This window comes from Archocentrus centrarchus, chromosome 8 (assembly GCF_007364275.1).
Source record: "Archocentrus centrarchus isolate MPI-CPG fArcCen1 chromosome 8, fArcCen1, whole genome shotgun sequence".
Classification (NCBI taxonomy): Eukaryota; Metazoa; Chordata; class Actinopteri; order Cichliformes; family Cichlidae; genus Archocentrus; species Archocentrus centrarchus.
Window position 1 is genome coordinate 16,189,706 of NC_044353.1, and position 18,446 is coordinate 16,208,151.

Genomic DNA, 18,446 nt, shown 5'->3' on the forward strand with positions numbered 1-18,446 from the left:
CGTGATGCATTGCATTGAAGTTAACACGTTACCACAAGTGATTTCAAACATGTAATTTGGTCAGAGGGTGTTTAGTTAACTGCAACCCTAACCATTTTAAGATATCAACACAATCTAAAAGCTAGTCATTCCTGCTTGAGACCTTTAGTATCAGCATCATTCTCCTTCTTCACTGACCTCGCAACCATGCAGTGTTATGGTGTGAATTGCTCAGGTGGGCTCTATTCAAGGTAAAGCCCTTTACAGCTGACTGACACCTACTGTACAAAAAATATGCTTCCACAAGGCAAAAAGTGTCATTAGTATATTTGCGACACTGGTAATAGTGTGTAACTTCATTATGAGAAGGAAGATATAAAATTTTAACAGCAATCGATTTCCTGTTTGAAAAAGTAACTTCTACAGGTTGTTTGCTATTAAAGTTGGAGTTGACAAAAGAGGAAGTGACTAAAAACTGTTGGCAAGATACCTAATTTTATATAAACCACTCCAAAGGAAATGAATGTCTCAAGGGAAACTAATAATAAATGGTACAGAGGGAATTGCTTTGTCAACAACACCTATACACTTCCTTGGTTTAAATTAAGTATTTGTATTAGAAGTAGACTCTAACAGATCACTGTGACAGCTATGGCTATGGCTACTTTGACTACTGGGGGAAAGGAACACAAGTCTCAGTAACTTCTGGTAAGTAATAGTGTCATATTTTTTTGAGTTACATCTATCCTATATTTAACTGCTTATTAATAATATTAAATTAAATCTTGGATAGATTTAGCCCTTAATGTGATCTGCAAGGAAAAGTAAAACAGCTGTGTAAATGATGGGTAATAGTTTATCAGTCAGGTCCAATCATGTATTAAATGACACAAGAGGCCAGCAAAATATTTTTTGCACTAACATGCAACTGAAATTTGTCACTGTGACACTTTGATTACTGGGGGAAAGTTGATAATCTGTACTCAGTTTAAACTGGTTAAAAATGAGGTTTTATTGAATTCAGTTCAGTTCAATTTTATTTATGTAGCACCAAATCACAACAGGCAGTCGCTTCAAGACTCTTAAAATTGCTTGAGTCTGAATCTCTATTTTATCATAAACAGATGTAGCCATAAATAGATACAGATTTTTATATTGAGTGGTGAATAATTCTTAGACTGTGACCACGACTTTGACTAGTGTGGAAACGGAACAGTGGTCACTGTCGCTTCAAGTATGAATTTTTATATTTATTTTAAAAGCTAAATTCTTATTTTTCCCATTTAATTATATGTAATCTGACAAAGAATTTGTCATATAACTAAATATTAAGCTTAGAATGATTCAAAACTACAGTAACAGCGTATCACAGAAGTTAGTTTTTGTGAGAGGTGCAAAAAGACTCTGTTAACTGTGATAACTGGGCTTTCAACTACTGGGGAAAAGGTACAACGGTTACAGTCACATCAGGTAAGACGATCTAATTCTTTCTATTTAAGGTTAAAATTTGGATTTTAAAACTGTGATATTTTAAAGAAATATTGTGGTTGTGAGAAAATTCAGTGCGTTCATTTCTAGAATACTGCAAAATAAATGTGTTATAATTTGCAGTCTTAGTTTAAATGTTGGTGGTGAAATCAGGTTTTGTTTAATCTTCTGATTTTCTATTTGCAAACAATAAGGAGAATATATGAGATAGTAGATTATTATAAGGTGGAAAGGTTTTTGTATGAAGTGGTGAATAACTTGTTAGACTGTGACTACGCTTTTGACTACTGGGGGAAAGGCACGATGGTCACCGTCACCTCAGGTATGAATTGTTATATTTCTAACTAAAGAGAGAAAATTCTCATCCCTCCACTACAATATAATGTCATTATTTTCACATGGGTACAACCATAGGGAGAAGTTTATTAATGTAAATAATTATATCAACAGATTTGTTCTAGTCCAGCAAAGACTGAACATAATACAGTAATGTTGAACATGATTCTATCAAGAAATATTTGTTTCACGCTGAATTTAATTATGTCTGAAATGAATGTTTTAGTTATTAGTTTTTGTCAGAGGTGAGATAAGACTCTCTTCTGAGTTTATTTACATTTACTGTAAGAATATTCCCAAACATGATATTGTCAAAATAGGTATTAAGGGTTTGTGTATTTTCAGTGAATTGATAGACTTTTAGAATCTAGTGGGACTGATAAATGTTAAAATAGACTTTCTGCATATCATTAGTAAATTAGCCTTTTTTAAATTAAGAATTAAGTTGATTTAATAATGTTCTACGGTGCTTTTGACTATTGGACAAAGGGAACAACAGTCACCATTTGATCAGGTAATAATGCCATTTAATCTCAACCGTCAACACTGTGAAATGATGTTTACATCACACCATCCTTTACTCATTTTTTTAAGTTACTAATGGTTTTTGTCCATGTTACGCATTTGAAATAATTTTCCAATGAATATGTAGAATACATAAGAAAAGTGGAACTTATACTTTTGAGGGTGGATGATGAGCACACAGCCTCATTCAACACTTGAAATGTCTACACTGAACATTTATCATGTAATATTGTTCATGCTGGCCTCTGTTACACAACAGAATCAGCTCAAGTGATTTCTCTTTAACCACTTTTATGTGTCTTATTATTATATTTCAATTTTGGTTTATTAATTACTGTTGTTTGCACTTTATTAGCCTCTTCAAGTGGACCCACTGTGTTTCCTCTGATACCGTGTGGTTCTGAGAGCGGAGAGACGGTCACTCTTGGCTGCCTTGCCACCAGCTTTAACCCTTCTTCGGTGACTTTCTCATGGACCAAAGGTGGCACTGCCTTGACGAATTTCATTCAGTACCCCGCAGTGCAGAAGGGCAACGTTTATACTGGAGTCAGTCAAGTCCAAGTGAGGAGACAGGACTGGGATGCAAGACAGAATTTCCAATGTGTTGCGAGTCATGCAGCTGGGAATGCACAGACTGATATCACTAAACCACAACCACCAACACCACCACCAACACCAACACCAACAGCACCACGTAAGACTCATGCTACATCATATTTAATTGCATTTCTTGATTCATTTGGCTTCTAATAGGTTTCCATGAAACACTGAAAACATTTTTAAAGTTTAACAATTTTAAGGAGTTTAAAAGCAGAAGCAGTTTTACAAGAAACAATTGTCATTAAAATGGTTTGTTATGCATTATAAAAATATACAAAACCCTAACTCAGTGCAAGTTGGGTTGTTTAGTTTAGGGTTTTTTTTTTTTGATTGTTTTTTTTTTTTTTGGGGGGGGGGGGGGGGGGGGGGGGGGTTGTGCAGCAAATGAGTAAATTGCTGCTGCTGTAGTTTTTTGAATTCTACGAGGTTTACAAGAAAGCACTAATAACATATTTTACAATTCCAACATAGTTTGAAGGGATTTTTTTTAATTGCAAAAAAATGCAGAAGCAGTTTAACAAAAAAACTAACAGCCATTAAGTCGAGGTGTAATTCATTATCAAACACTGAAAGACTTTTTAAAAGCAATTTTCTTTTTTTGCTTGTTTTCTTTTTCCCTGAACAGCTACAACCAAACCCACCACAATTCCAGTTACGCCTATAAAAAAAAGTATGTAACCGCACACACAGGCACACACAAACACACACACACACACACACACGGTGGTACAGATCATTATTATGCTGGCAGCAGCCCTGGGAACACGTAGATTTTTTGACTTTGACTTCAGCTATACATGACACTCGGTAGTTATAAGCAATGAAAATGCTGCCTCTTCTAACCTCTTCTACTTTGAGCTCCTCTTTGGGTTGTTTAAAAAATTAAATAGACACAGCTGCAGGTGCACAAAGACCTGAAGTAGACAGGGTCACATAATTGTGTGAATAATTAGGATACTTCAGCAAGACAAAGCAGAAAGAGTTGTTTTTCCAAAAGACCGTATCAAATCAGTTCACAGGTGAGCATTTGGGAAAGGATCAATTTCACTGTGAGTGAAAACAGTCATTAGCTCAGAGACTGAGACAGATAGGACTGCATGCACAGAAGGACAATAAGCTTAGGAGATGTGTTTACATGGGTTCAGGATAACATGAGCTGCAGTTTGACAAAAACTAATAGCCATTAAGTTGACATGTTACAGATTATCAAGTATAGTAGCATTATTCAAAGCAAATTGCTGTTTTTGTTTGTTTTTTAATCTCAGCAACTCCACCAAAAACCCCCAAAACTACAGTTACAGGTGAGAAACAACCAACCAAATGTGCAATTCAACACACACACACACACACACACACACACACACACACACACACACACACACACACACACACACATCTGTGTACCTACGTATAAATGTGTGTATACATATATAAAACTCAATGTCTGCACTTTAAACTTGTACACAAATCTCCCTGTTTAACTAAGTATCTCTTCTTAATGGGACAGAGCCAACGATGAGACTTCACTTGCTCTCAGAACAGCAGATTCTCAGCCTTACAGACGAAGTCACTCTGGTGTGTCTGGTGACCAGTAGTGTGAAAAAGGAGTTCAAATTTGAATGGTCAGAAATACATGGAAAGGTGCTTGAATCGTCCCCTAAAGGTGTCAACTTCCCAGCACTGCAGACCAAAAATGACAAAAAATGGCGATCTATGAGTCTTTACACCATGACTAAGAAAGACTGGGAAAGTAATCCGAAGATACTGTTCATTTGCAAAGTCCCATCTGAAAATCTTACAAAACAAACATCTCCGGACGAGGGTAATTCCAAAGAATGTGACTGTAACTATCCGTAGCTGATATTTTGTGTTGATGTCATTCTGTCTCTGTGTGAGTTTTCTCTATGAAAACCTATGTACCTGTGATGTCATTAGTCACTGTGAGACAAAATGTATGTTTTCTTTGTCATAGTGCTGTTTTTCAGTCTGTCTGAGTGACAGTGTGTGATTGCTTGATAAATGTGCTGTCTGTTTTCAATAAATGTTGCATGGAGACTCTTTGGTATGTGTGTAGATGAACAAATTGAAAAGAAACCAAAAGCAAACATACACACAAATGGTTCATTTTTTTTAACTGTTTATTGACACTATTAAGAAAAAAGAAAAGTGGATTAAGCTAATAAAAGGGAGAAAAACACAGATGCACACAGATCTCCTCTAACCACTAATACTGTACCTTCCACTTAGATAATGTTTGTGATCTGAGAGGCACAGATGACATCAGTGAAGAGGATTTTAGCAGCCTGTGGTCCACAGCCTCCTCCTTCATATTCCTCTTCATGTTCTCTCTCTTCTATAGCATAATAATCAGCCTGGTTAAGGTAAACATGCAGACTGCATTTTCTCTATTTCAGGTTTCTGATGACTAAATGGAGTTGTAACGTAGGATAAACTCAGTCACAAGAATATGTGAGACATGGAAACTCTGAGTGCTCAGAAATCTTTTTTCAGAATTAAGAATTTTAATGTTCTGTTTGCAATTAAAAAGGTCAACTTTTCTGATGCAAATGTATTTCATTTTGCTTCTTAAAAAAGACAAAAAAATAACACTTGTGTTTGAGAAATTATTAGGCTGTAATGTATTCTCCTCTGCTACATTAAGATGTACAGTGAAGTGAAATTAAGAAAGAAAGTGCATTAGCTATATTTAACTGTCTGATGTTTTCTTTTTGCAGATGAAGAAACCATAAAGAACGGGATGAATCAGGGCATCATTTCCAATCTGTTTTTAAAATCTATTTCTCAGTCTATTTTTATGAATGTGAGTGTTGTGCATAATAAACATAGAAAGCCTTGCAGGATGTTGCTCTATCATTTCTCAAGGGTTCTAAGAATAACATCTGAAGTCAATGTACCGTAAACTTCTGTTATCGGTTAGAGTCGGGAGGTTTCGAGGTTCCGGGTGCACCCCTGGGACCACACCTGCACCAGTAAAACTGTGCGGAAACCATTACAAGCTTGAATTAATTTCCAAGAAACAAGATCTGCATCTGTCAGTATATTACATATTTACATATCGAGGCATGAAATAGCTCACGTGCATTCCTTAGACATAAATGCTCACAGATAAAGCTCAGAATGAAGGTGGGCCCACCTTCAAGAGTGGTGTAGGTGAAATTTAAATAAATAAAGTGCATCTTCATCTGTGGGTCCACCGCTACGATGGTTGGTTAGCCATCACCAGTCTGACCGTCTGTATCTGGAAGTCCCACAGGATCTTAGCTCTTTTATTCTCAGTCACCTTTGTAGCATAACCCATTTGACCTTGGGACTACAAGGCCATATTCGGCACAGATGTTCCTGTATACTTTGCCAGCTACTTGGTTATGGCGTTCCATGTATGCCCTGCCTGCATACAGCATCTTGCAGGCTGTTGTTATGTGCTGGATTGTCTCAGGGGCATCTCTGCACAGCCTCTATCAATCTAACTCCACAGTTCCTTGCATTATTATATGGAGTGTGCATTATTCATTAAAGTGGGCGTGAAAATATGTGATCTGTGCAACAAACGCAAAGTTTTCTCAAAGTATTTTGCTCATTTGATTCATAGAAATAACTTCTGTTGCCGGTTAAGGTCTGCTGGGTTTCAGTTTCAGGATGTTTCTAAATGTGTCATCTTTAGAAAGCCTCTTCTCTGCTTTCTCTGCATCTTTGGGACCACACCTGCATGAATGCATTTCTTCAAACCACAAACAACTTGTGTCCGTTTGCAAACGTATCCAGCTATAAGTGATACACATGCCTTCAGAAGGGTCAAAAGTTTGCAGACAAAAGCAAGTATATATGCTCAAAATGTGACCACACCCTCACAAACTGCACACAGGAAACAGAAAAAAATGTGAATGTATAAAATTAACATTTAAGGACAGTCACTACTTTAATTTTAATTATTTTATGACAGTTTGTTTTTCATATTTTATGTCATATTTCATATTTCCATTCAGATTTGCAGTTTTAACTATTGCATTGTTTGGAAAGTTCAAAGCATTTTCATTTGTGCCTGTAAAAGTCATATGTAATATACCTAAACAAGTACGGCTTTATACTCGACCCTGAAGTCAGAAACGTGATAAAATACTGCCATCTAGTGGGGTAGGCTGTTTGGCACTTGAGTTTCATGTAGTTCATAGAAGCAGTGTTTGGAAACAAACCAAAAAAAAAACTTACTGAATGCAAAAATTAAACATTTCTTGTTTGACTTTTTTTTAATCTCAATTAGGCATATAGAGCCTGCTGTTGCTGCAAGTCTGAGAAACTGAAAGAGCAAAAACTGAACTAAATCTGTGGGCTGCCTTCTTTCTGTATTCTGTACAGACAGACGGCCTTTAAAAAATGAAAGCCTTGCTTGGGCCGCCATCCACAGGTCTTTATGTGCACAAAACCATGGAGTGTGAAACTCTGCGAGCCTGCTCACTGAAAGATGTGGACACAAGTGCACAAAATGTGATTTTCATCCCGCAGAGGTTAATGTATTATCAATGCTTTTCTGTTACACAAGCTTAAGTTGTTTTTTTTGAAGAACGTAATTTCAAGGTCACCAGGAAATGCTGGTGCTGAGACGCAAACATAAACACAGCATACAAAATATTTAAGTCTATTATTCAGGTAGAACTGTAAAGTAAGAAATATTAAATATGTCTTAAATATTTGTAAAATAACGTGTGTTTTTGTTGCATCTTAATAAGAAAATGCCATTGTTCTCAGTGACAAGTCAGAAACTGTTGAGGTGTGGCAAGAGTGGGGAGGTTTTGGTAAGAGCTTCCATCACTGTGTTATTATGGTGGTTACAACACGGTGGTAAACCCCATAACAAAAACCCTGGCCTGAAACCCGTCTCTAACTTTACTGGTCCTGTTAAGTGAATGAACACAATGAATGGTTGATGATAATATGATTTTTTTTTTATTACGTATTATTATTGTTAAATTAAATACATTATGAATGTGCTGTTTCCCCATTTACTCTATGAAGTCATATAAAGTCGAATTAATCATTTATATATTTATAAATAGTGTTATAAGTGTTCCCAGTGATATGCCATAATTATTTACAAACTTAAGATATTTTTCACCGCTAATTAGGTAAAATTAATTTTAAAAATGCATACTTTTTTAAAGAAATAAACATAGTAATAACTGAAATGATTTTGGTTATTTTTAATACACAGTAAATACAAAATACAAAATGAAATACAAATCTTTGTGTTTTCTATAACTCCAAAGATGCACACAATAGTAATAATTAATCAGTAGTCATTCTTATAATAAAGCTGTTAAAAGCTTTCTACATTGTGTTTATCAAAATTCAAATTAATGACTCCTGCCTTTAAACAATGTGAATTTATATCCATACTATTGATATACAATGGTCACTACAATGCTCTAATAGTTTGTGCTTTATTTTAAATTTTTTAAATAATAGAGCATCTGTTTTCTTGTTTATGTAAAGTAATGGGTGGCAGCTACACAGTGTCTTAGGTTTTTGAACTGTTATATTCCACAGTGTATGGGGTGACCACAGTGATCCACTCAGCTACAAAAACCTCCTTAAGAAAGGCACAGGCTTCCTACTGTAAAGCAAATGTGTATAAATGCAACAAATAATATAAGTGGAGCCTTCATTATTATACAGTCTGCTCTTCAGCAAATCCTAAAATTAATTTAAAAAAATGTATGATTTTATTATTAATCAGTGTTGTGCAATCAAAATGAAATTATCATTTTGGATTGTAAAAAATGAGAATTTACAAAAATGAAGGGAAGAAAAACTGATAAAATAATTATTATGTCACATAGTAATTATCGATATGATGCTACAGTCAGTGTATGACTGACTGTAGCATCATTTCTATGCGCATGACAAGGGTTACAGCTCCAAAATCATTCCACAAAACACTCACTGGACCATTTACAGTAAAGATGATGTAAATGAAGTTCCTTAAAGACTTGGGATAAGAGAACTGAAAAGATGTGTATAAATATCCTTTCCTAGATGACTAGTTTTAGCTGTTTTCCTCATTTAAAATACATTTGTGTCATTTCTCCAGGCTTGCAGTTTTTTCTGATTAAAATATGACAATAGGAATACTGAATGTTTTTAAGAATTCTGCATACATGAAAATACTTATTAGATAAAGAATAAAAACATAGTCATATATATAAGAATATACATAGGAATATATATCATTTTTTCAGGTTTTTTAATCTATTCTGAAAGTTAAACTAAACAGGTAAAACTATATGTGTTACAGGCAGTTTGCAGGGAGGCATTTTTGTGTAGGATTTCATCACAGTGCAGTATAGCAGCCACAGTAACTCATCCTGTAACAAAAACCTGCTGTCATAAAGAAAAACACGAGATCATTATGTTGTCTCTAAAGAAAGAATGAGCATCTTCTAAATGGCAACAAAAAATGCCTGGTTGAAGTATCCAAAAGTGTTTTACTCTTAGTTAATAACTGGGATTCAAAACATATAATAAATAGATTCACAATGTAAAATTATTATTATTATTATTATTGTTGTTAATAATAATAATAATAATAATAATAATAATAATAATAATAATAATAATAATAATAATAATAATAATAATAATAATAATAATAATATTATTATTATTATTATTATTATTATTATTATTATTAACAACAATAATAAGAGGAAGATAAATAAAATAGAAGCAAATAGACCACAGGTTCATTCATGAACTAGAATCTTACCAAAAAATCTTGCAAAAAACTGACAATGCACGATGCAGTGCATGTATCAGGCAGAGGTTTTTGCATGATTGTGTGCAACAGTGTATACAGTGGGAGCCACAATGACATCTGGCAATACAAAAACCTGTCCTGAACTAAAAGTATGCAGAAAGTCACTGAGCATCATAAAATAAGAGACTGGCGTATTCTGACACATTTCTGAAGAAAGGTTATATTTAACAGAACACTGCATGACTTACAAAATGCATGCATGACTGCATGTTGCCGACCTATTTTTCCTCTAGTGGGAGGCCTTCTACTCAGCCAGTCATAGCAGCTCGGTGCATTTAGGCATGGTCAAGCCAAACTGCTGAAGTTCAAAGCATCAGAAAGGTAATTTAAGTTATTTTGAATCTGGCATGGTTGTTGGTGCCAGACAAGCTCATCTGAGTATTTCAGAAACTGCTGATCATTACAGAGATTGGTCAGAAAAAGAGAAAATATCCACAGAGTGGCAAAAATGGCTTCTTGATGCCCGAGGTTTTTGTATAACTATCTGTGACTGTGGGGTGGGACCCACACGGTTATATGGCAATACAAAAACTTAATCTAAACTGAACTGTGGTTCAAGATCATTTTGTGTGTGTATATATATATATATATATATATATATATATATATATATATATATATATATATATATATATATATTCACAAGGTCTTACTGACTAAAAGAAAGTCTTCTTTAGATAAAAGGAACTTAAACTTTGTTTTCTTTGTTTTGTAACCCATTCAGTAACGGTCGTGTTACATACTGTACATTAAAAAAATCTAAAAAATTAACATTGTGTTAATGATGATGAGGTAAAGAAGAGCACAAATATTTATTATAAAAATATATTAAAAGATTAAGCTATTTTGATTAAAAAAATTTAAAAACTAAATTCATTTAAAAGTCATTTTTTCTACTCATAACATAACATATGTGAATGAAATACAATTATGCACATGAAGCATATTTAATCATTACTAATGTAAAGTTAAAGGCACCAACTATATATATTGTATTTGTTCATTTGTTATGGTTTGTTGGTAGTTAAAAAAAAAAAAAAAAAAAGACTGGCAGGGCAGTATACAGTGTATGTATCAGTCAGAGGTTTTTGTATGCCTTTGTACCAGAGTGCATAACTGGGGCCACAGTGATATCTGCCAATACAAAAACTTGACCTGAGTTGAACTTGTGCAGGAAGTCACTGTGCCTCATAAAAGAGGAGATTGGTTCATTCTACCTGACTTTTTGAGTCTGAAGGAGACGGTCAACAGAAGGAAATTTTCTAGAACAGTTCTGGAAAAAAATTATTTATTTTATTGTAAGATGAAATACAAAGAACATCATAAGATAGCGGGCACTATGGATTTGATTAAAGTAACATGAAAGTGTTTACTTAAAGCATTTAGTCATCACAAAGGAGACATGTGGCCTGATGTTTTTGTATGGACTTGAGCCACAGTGTACTATAACAGCCACAGTGATGCATCCTGTGACAAAAACCTCACTGCTCTGAGAAAAAGCCTCTGTGTCCTTACTGCATTGTAGAAAAAAAGGACATTAGACAGACAGACAGACAGACTCTCCCTGCCCTCCCCATCTCTCCGCTTGCTGCTTGCTGTGAGAGCATCTCTTACACACTGTCCGAATAAGAATAAGACTGAGAGCAACATGGATCTGGGCAAACTGGGCCTTCACCATCATTGATCGAATTTTTTCCACTATGAGATCGGGGAAAGGGGAGCCTGCGTGTCTGAGTGGAACAGACCCGGTTGGATACGTCATCGATTCTTGGAGCTTGTGGAGACCTGTGTGCTTCTCGGCCCTTGAGGTCGAAGACGTGGAAGACGCCTATATATTCGGCCTTTTGGTAGCGGTATCTTTTCTGTTTGGGCTCGGAGGATACCTGATTTACCGGGAAATCAAGAAAATCTGGGCGGCAGTTCGACATCTGCAGAGGCTGCCGACCCAGGTGGACGGGCTGACCAGAACCATACAGACTCAGACTCAAAGCCTGGTGGACCTGAGCCGTAAATTTGACGGGCTCGCAGGCGAGAGGGGTTAGATCTGGAGATAAGGTTCGGTTCTGCACAGTGAGGACGGTAACTATTGAATTTGGAATATTGGATTACTGAATGGTTCCCAGTGAGACTGAAGGCTGTTGGGAAAAAACAAGCAGCCTGTTCCAAAACAACATCTGCATTATCAGGATTCGGCTCCCCTGCCGGCCTTGGCTGGCAACCATATCTCTCCAGGACTATGTGTGACAGTTGCTCTTCCCCCCCACTCCGCTTTGTGATTTGTGAAGACAGACAGACAGACAGACAGACGACAGACAGACAGACAGATCCCTCCTTGGTACAAGCAGTCAGACAGTACCAAATATTAGACATGCACCTTATGAGGCAAAGGTTTTTTCATTAGTCTGTGTCACTGTGGTGGAACCCACACTGTTAAATGACAATACAAAAACAGCAGTAAACTGAACTACGGCACATGCTGTTATGAAAAGAGAGAATATATTTATACAACATTTCACTGACTGAAAAAGTCACATTTAGAAAAGAATAAATAGCCCTTATGTTTATTTATTATTATTTTTTTAACTTATAAAACATTAAAATTATAGGAAATTTTAGTAGTCAATGAAATTAATGTTCATGTGCAGTATTATACTTGTGTTTGCACAAGTATCTCACAAATAATCATTAGAAAATGAAGTTAAATAACCTACCTTTATTATCTTTACACTCTTCTCTCATTCAGAGTAGGTCATTGTCATTTGTTAATTCAGTAATTTTTTTGCAGTGTAGTGAGGTCATAAAAACAATAAATAAAATGAATGAATAAATAAAATACCAAATCTTGTAAGTGTAGTCATTCTGAAAAATATGCAGAAATCATTGCTCTCTCATTATGCAGTCTAGATGGAAAGGGGTTATTTATGCTGACAGAGGTCCAATTTTTTGAACAAGTTTAATTACAGTGATCACTATTCATTTATAAGGATGCTTCTTAGTATTATTTGCATTTTAATTGAGCAGAAAAAAAAACAAAGTTTCTGCAGTTTTTTCACTCTTAGTTTTGCCTGATAATACATAGAAGAGGAAATTAAATTCTAAATTCTCACAAATGCCATGTTTATGCTGATAATTAAAAACAGAAACAATCAATCAGACCCCCGGGCTTAGGTCAACTAAGAAGTAGTTTTAAGCTAATGGGTGTAAGATGGTGGTTTTTGTACGGGGCTGCATTACAGTGCAGTATTACGGCCACAGTGATACAGACTATGTCGAAAACCTCATTCCACTGAGAAAGACGCGATGCTGGTCCATAAAACAAGTATCCAAGATAACTGAACTTTAGCTGTTTCCCCCACATGAACTTTGGAAAATTCTAGAAGAAATCTTTAAGAAGAAGAATCTTTAAGTAATAAATTCATGATAGCCAGAATGCACTGTGACATTTTTGTACGGGGTTGAGCCACGGTGTACGATGGCAACCACTGTGATGCATTCTATGACAAAAACCTCATCCACTAAAAATGATAAAGAAAGAAACAATAGTGAGTAAAGACATCTGTTTCCTGTATGTGTCTCAGAAAACGATGTGAAAGGCAAAAATGTTTCAAATTTAATAAGGTATATTTACCATAAATGTCATTTTGATGCCAAAATCTTTCAACTGATACAACTTCCTGAGCATTCATGTAAACAGTTATTTATCAATAATTGTTGTTGCATTAATAAAGCAAATATCATTTTAAAGGTTAATGCAAAAAAGTTCAAATAACCTTTCAGCTGTAACATTTTAAATGAATTGCAGCATGATTAGTTATACTGTAAAATATATCCATAAAACAAATATAAATGTGTTAACTGAAAAGTGAAAAACACTGACTTGTGCACCCTACCAGGTGAAGGTTTTTGTAGGAGAATGCCACACTGTGTATAGTGGGAGCTGGGGCTCACAGTGTTAGAAGGCAATATAAAAACCTGTCAACTAAATAACAAAGTTGCTACGTCTTTTAAAAAAAAAAAAAAATAGAAAAAAAATTCCAGATCCCTAGACTTCAATTTTTCCTCTACTTATCTGGGTCATGGGGGCAGCGGCCCAAGTGGAGAAACCCAGTCCTCCCTCTCCCCTCCCCTGCATCTCTCAGCTGGTCTAACTGACCAGCCAAGAGTTCCAGTTCATATAGTTAATAAACTGACACACAGACATAAAAAAATGTTATTAAATTATTGTCAGAAGTTTTTAAAGTTACAGCAAATGTGATGTGTCATGACAGCTGATGTACAAGGTGAAGTTTTTGTACAGCATTCAGTCACAGTGCAGTATGAGCACCACAACAGCGATACATCCTATGACAAAAACTAAGGTCAACCTGCACAGGGTCAACAGTAGTAGTAGTACGAGTAGGGTCTTTACCCACAATACAAAGTGCCTTGAGGCGACAGTTTGTTGTGATTTGGCGCTATATAAATAAAATTGAATTGAATTGAATAGTTCTTTTTATACAGTTTTCTAATGTCCTTGGAGTTGACTGTGAATTCATGTAAAATAGTTACTAGTAAAATAAACGTAAAATAGTTAATAGTTGGATGACAAAATTCACATCATTCCAACCAATGTAAAGCCTCATCATCCTGTCAGATTGGCATGTGTCCAACAGAAATGTTCTAAGGGATGTTTTCTTATACCAACATCATGAGCTTGAAATTTATAGTTTCCTTTGCCTTCATAAGATTAGCATGTAGATCTTTATAAATTACACTTCACCAAAAGTGGTCACTTTAAATTAACCATTTTTTAAATGTTATCTGCATCACTTTATTTATAGTTAATGTTTACTTTAAATGTATACTTTCATGAAAACTACAGTTTCATAACAATATACTGTCAGGGACATTTTCAGACTTGCAAACAGCATCCTTTCTGATTACTATTATTGCAACACACAGGAAGCAATCTTCACCACAACAGGTGTTTCCACATCCAGTTAACAAACTGACACTTTGGACTGACAGTCAAAAGCTCAGCAATGAGAGTTCATGGTAACACACAAAGCAGCAGAAAGACAGTGTATTTGAATGCTTTCAATCTGAAAAGAAATATTGTAACAATACCATTTCCTTAGACAATAGCACATCTGAAATGATTAACACCAGGTAAAATGAAATGATGATTAATACCACTTTAAAATGAGTATGAGGACCCCTTAGACAACAAGAACAAGAAGACTTTGTCATTATATGTAAACATATAATGAACACCCATCCAAGAGAAATACAAACATCAGAAACAAACAGGGGGGAGGGGGGGGCAGGTGTCTGAGGTCATGCAGCCGTTTTACCGGCGCTACCTTTAGCAGGAAAACAGAGAGCTACACTGCGATAGGAAGGTTCAAAAAAATCATCTCGTACTGTGTTCATTATGAACACCTTACGAGGTTCCAAAAAACACCTCAGCAAAGCAGTAGCACATTTAAAGCTGGAGAGCACTAGGGTGGGTGGGGGAGGGGCTGCCAGCAGAGACGAGCAGGATACTGTGATTGTTTAGGTTCAGTCCGTCATAACTATTTGCTGACAGACAGTTTTCTGGTTACCTCTCAGAAATCCAATCATCCGAATTTTTGGTTCTACTCCGCCACGCAGAAACAGACACTCCAACACTCCTCCAGATGTAATCCACTTTGATTCAGTTCTACTGAGTCTGATTGAGTTTGTACTGTTTCTGCATCCCTCATAGGCAGCCTTACTAGGGCCTGAACAGCTGCCCGGAAACCAGGTATCTCCAGGTCCAATTCGGGAAAAATCCTGGTATCAATATATATGCCATATCCACACAGTGCAGCCAGGAACGTTATCTTCCATCCCCACAGGAATCCATAGCATAGCCAGCCAGTTATGTAGTCGGACCAGAGGAAAGAGGGTTCCCCTTCTCCCAATCTCCTCGTGATGAGAATTTGACCATCAATAGTGTTGAGAGACCAGCTGACCAGATCCATAATTTAATTTCCAGTTCAGGGATGTGTGAAGAGACGCTCTAAGCAGCAAAGCAGAAGAAAGCAGGGGTAGATAGGGAAGGTTGGAGAGAAGAGAAAAAACATGTCCGTCTCCACTGAGAGCAGGAAAAACAAAAAAAAAAAAGAGTGTGTCACTGTCAGTGCTCAATGTCAGACATGTTATCCAGCCCAAAAAAATGCAGAACATTCATTAAAAATCTGTTTTGTTCACTGAAAAACTGTTAAATTGTGTTAGTAGCACCAGTTAAATCTGTATACTGTAAACCAGCTCTAACCATTTGGTTACTGGGTTGATATAAGCTACCCGTAGTAATGTACTGTATTTGTCCACTTTAATTTTGTGGTGAGAACAAGCTAGTGACTTGGGAGTCAGACGATTAACACTTTCTTCTCCATAGTAATGTTTTGAACTTACCAGGCACTCGTGATTCATTACAGATTCAAGACTCCCTAGAATACTTTTGTATTTACTATTGTGTAAAATCTTGAGGTAAAATCTTTTATAAGAAATTTCATTACCTCAAGACTTTCACCTATACTGCAATTATGATCCAAAGCTATTTTTACGTGAAGCTTCTCATTTTGTCTTAGAGACTAACATAAAATCTGATTTTACTTAGCTTGTGACGGAATTTAAAATAATAAGAGTGTGTGTATTGCTGTTTGCTGTTTAAGCCTTTAGGTTTCTACGTGTTCGTGTCATCGAACAGGAATGGACACAATACAACAGAATAAGGAGTCCAATTATTAAAATTTAATAAAGCCATTTCCAAACAGTTTTACAGATTAATCCGGGTCAGAACTGCATACCATACTCGTGTGAGATGGCATGAAGTGCTGGCACTTTCTAATTCAAGTTACAGTTGTCATATAGTCAGAGCATATCAGTTTTGATTACATCATTTACAAAACAGAATGTGGAAAACAGATAATTTCAACAACAGGGTGACCTCGAAGTCTCCATTTCTATCATTGTGTAGTCTCTATCAGTGTGGCTCATTGTACAGTCAGAACACAAAGTTCATGATGACACAGAACATTATAAGCTTCTGTATTTTTAATCAGTTAAGTTATTTTCCAGACAAATTTCTCAGGGAAGTAAACGTATGTAAGTAAATGTATGTAGCATATATCATATTCCAACACTTGTTAGTTAACAATGGAAGGTTTTTTATCTTTGAATCCTTTTTTGCACTACAGTGAGTACTTCAAGCTACAGTCTCCAAAAAGGTAAGGTTAGATGTAATCAAGCATGGAGGTATATCATGAGTCTAGATCTGGCAACAAGGACAACACAAGCCTGAAGGAAGACCGTAGAGAGCCTCTGTCATGCATTGCTGCGTCAGGCAAGGCAGAAAACCCCAAAGCAGGACTCAAATAGGCAGGAGTAAATTAAATCTGGTTTTAATCATGAGTGCATAGCACAGCAGGACTGGTCAGGAGCCAGTGGTACAAACCACAAAATAACTAAACTTGACTTAAACTAAGGCGTAAACATGTGCACACAGCAGGAACCAACAACACCACCAACCAAGACAATGACAAGGATACAACAACAGGCAGAGAAAACACCAGACTTATATATACTAAGGGCTGATGAGAAGAGTGGAAACAGCTGGGAACAAAGGTGAACCAAATTACACTGACAAGACAAGGGGAAGCAAAACTGAACACAACACACAGGGACCAGACGACTACCAACAGGAAGTCAAACGAGGGAACAGAGACGCAGACTAGACACTGAACACTGGTAAACACAAGGCACAAGAGATCCAAACATAACTAAACCCAGAAAAGATACATACAATACAAAACAAAGCATAAACCAAAAAACATTAGGTCATAAGGACCCAGGACCATGACAGCCTGTCAGTGAATGGTTCTGTGCATGTTCAAGAGACTGAACCCATTCTTAATGTTTTGAGTATTTTTACTAGTTGTGCACAAACAGGACCTGATACATTTCAGACCTCTCACTTTTAACTCAATTCAGACACATGTGCAAGCGTGCTCACATCAGAACCACTGAATATGCAAACATACAAACCAAATCTGATGTGCTGCCAGTGGGATTAAGGCCAGGGTTGTTGCTTGCAGATGCACTCTCGGGTACCTACTTACAACGTGGACAACTATTTGTTTCTTGTTTTCAATACTTTTCACATGGCATCCGACTGAAAGACCCTTGTAGTTGGTGTAGAAGAAGAAGAAGAAGAAGAAGAAACAGCCTTTATTGTCCCACAGAGGGGAAATTTGGGTGTAACAGCAGCCGCAGTTATTATAAATATAAATAAAGATATAATAATTCACACTATTAAGAAAAGAATATATATAAAATCAACAAACAATATTAACCTTAATACTACTAATAATAATAACACTATATACAATGTACATGATGTGCCTGTGTGTTGAACCTTAACAGGCCGGACTATTTACAGTATATTATATATTATCCTACATTGTGTAGGCTATTGTGGTTTTTGTTGGGAGCAGTGATGGTTATAAAGTCTTACAGCTGCTGGGAGGAAGGATCTGTGGTAACGCTCCTTTGTGCATTTAGGATGCAGCAGTCTGTCACTGAAGGAGCTTTCCAGCTCAGCAACAGTTTCATGCATGGGATGGGAGACCTTGTCCATCAGTGATGTTATTTTGGTCAGAGTCCTTCTGTCTCCCACCAC

General features: G+C 36.1%; 1 gene segment (V, D, J or C); it reads left to right on the forward strand.

Annotated features, from left to right (window-relative positions):
* The first annotated feature begins 607 nt into the window (after nt 1-607).
* On the forward strand, nt 608-5,734 carry LOC115783997 (Ig mu chain C region membrane-bound form-like). The segment is given in 6 exon segments: nt 608-687; nt 3,554-3,598; nt 4,194-4,229; nt 4,436-4,750; nt 5,176-5,309; nt 5,664-5,734. Coding segments are annotated over 3 exon segments (456 nt in total).
* The last annotated feature ends 12,712 nt before the right edge of the window (nt 5,735-18,446 follow it).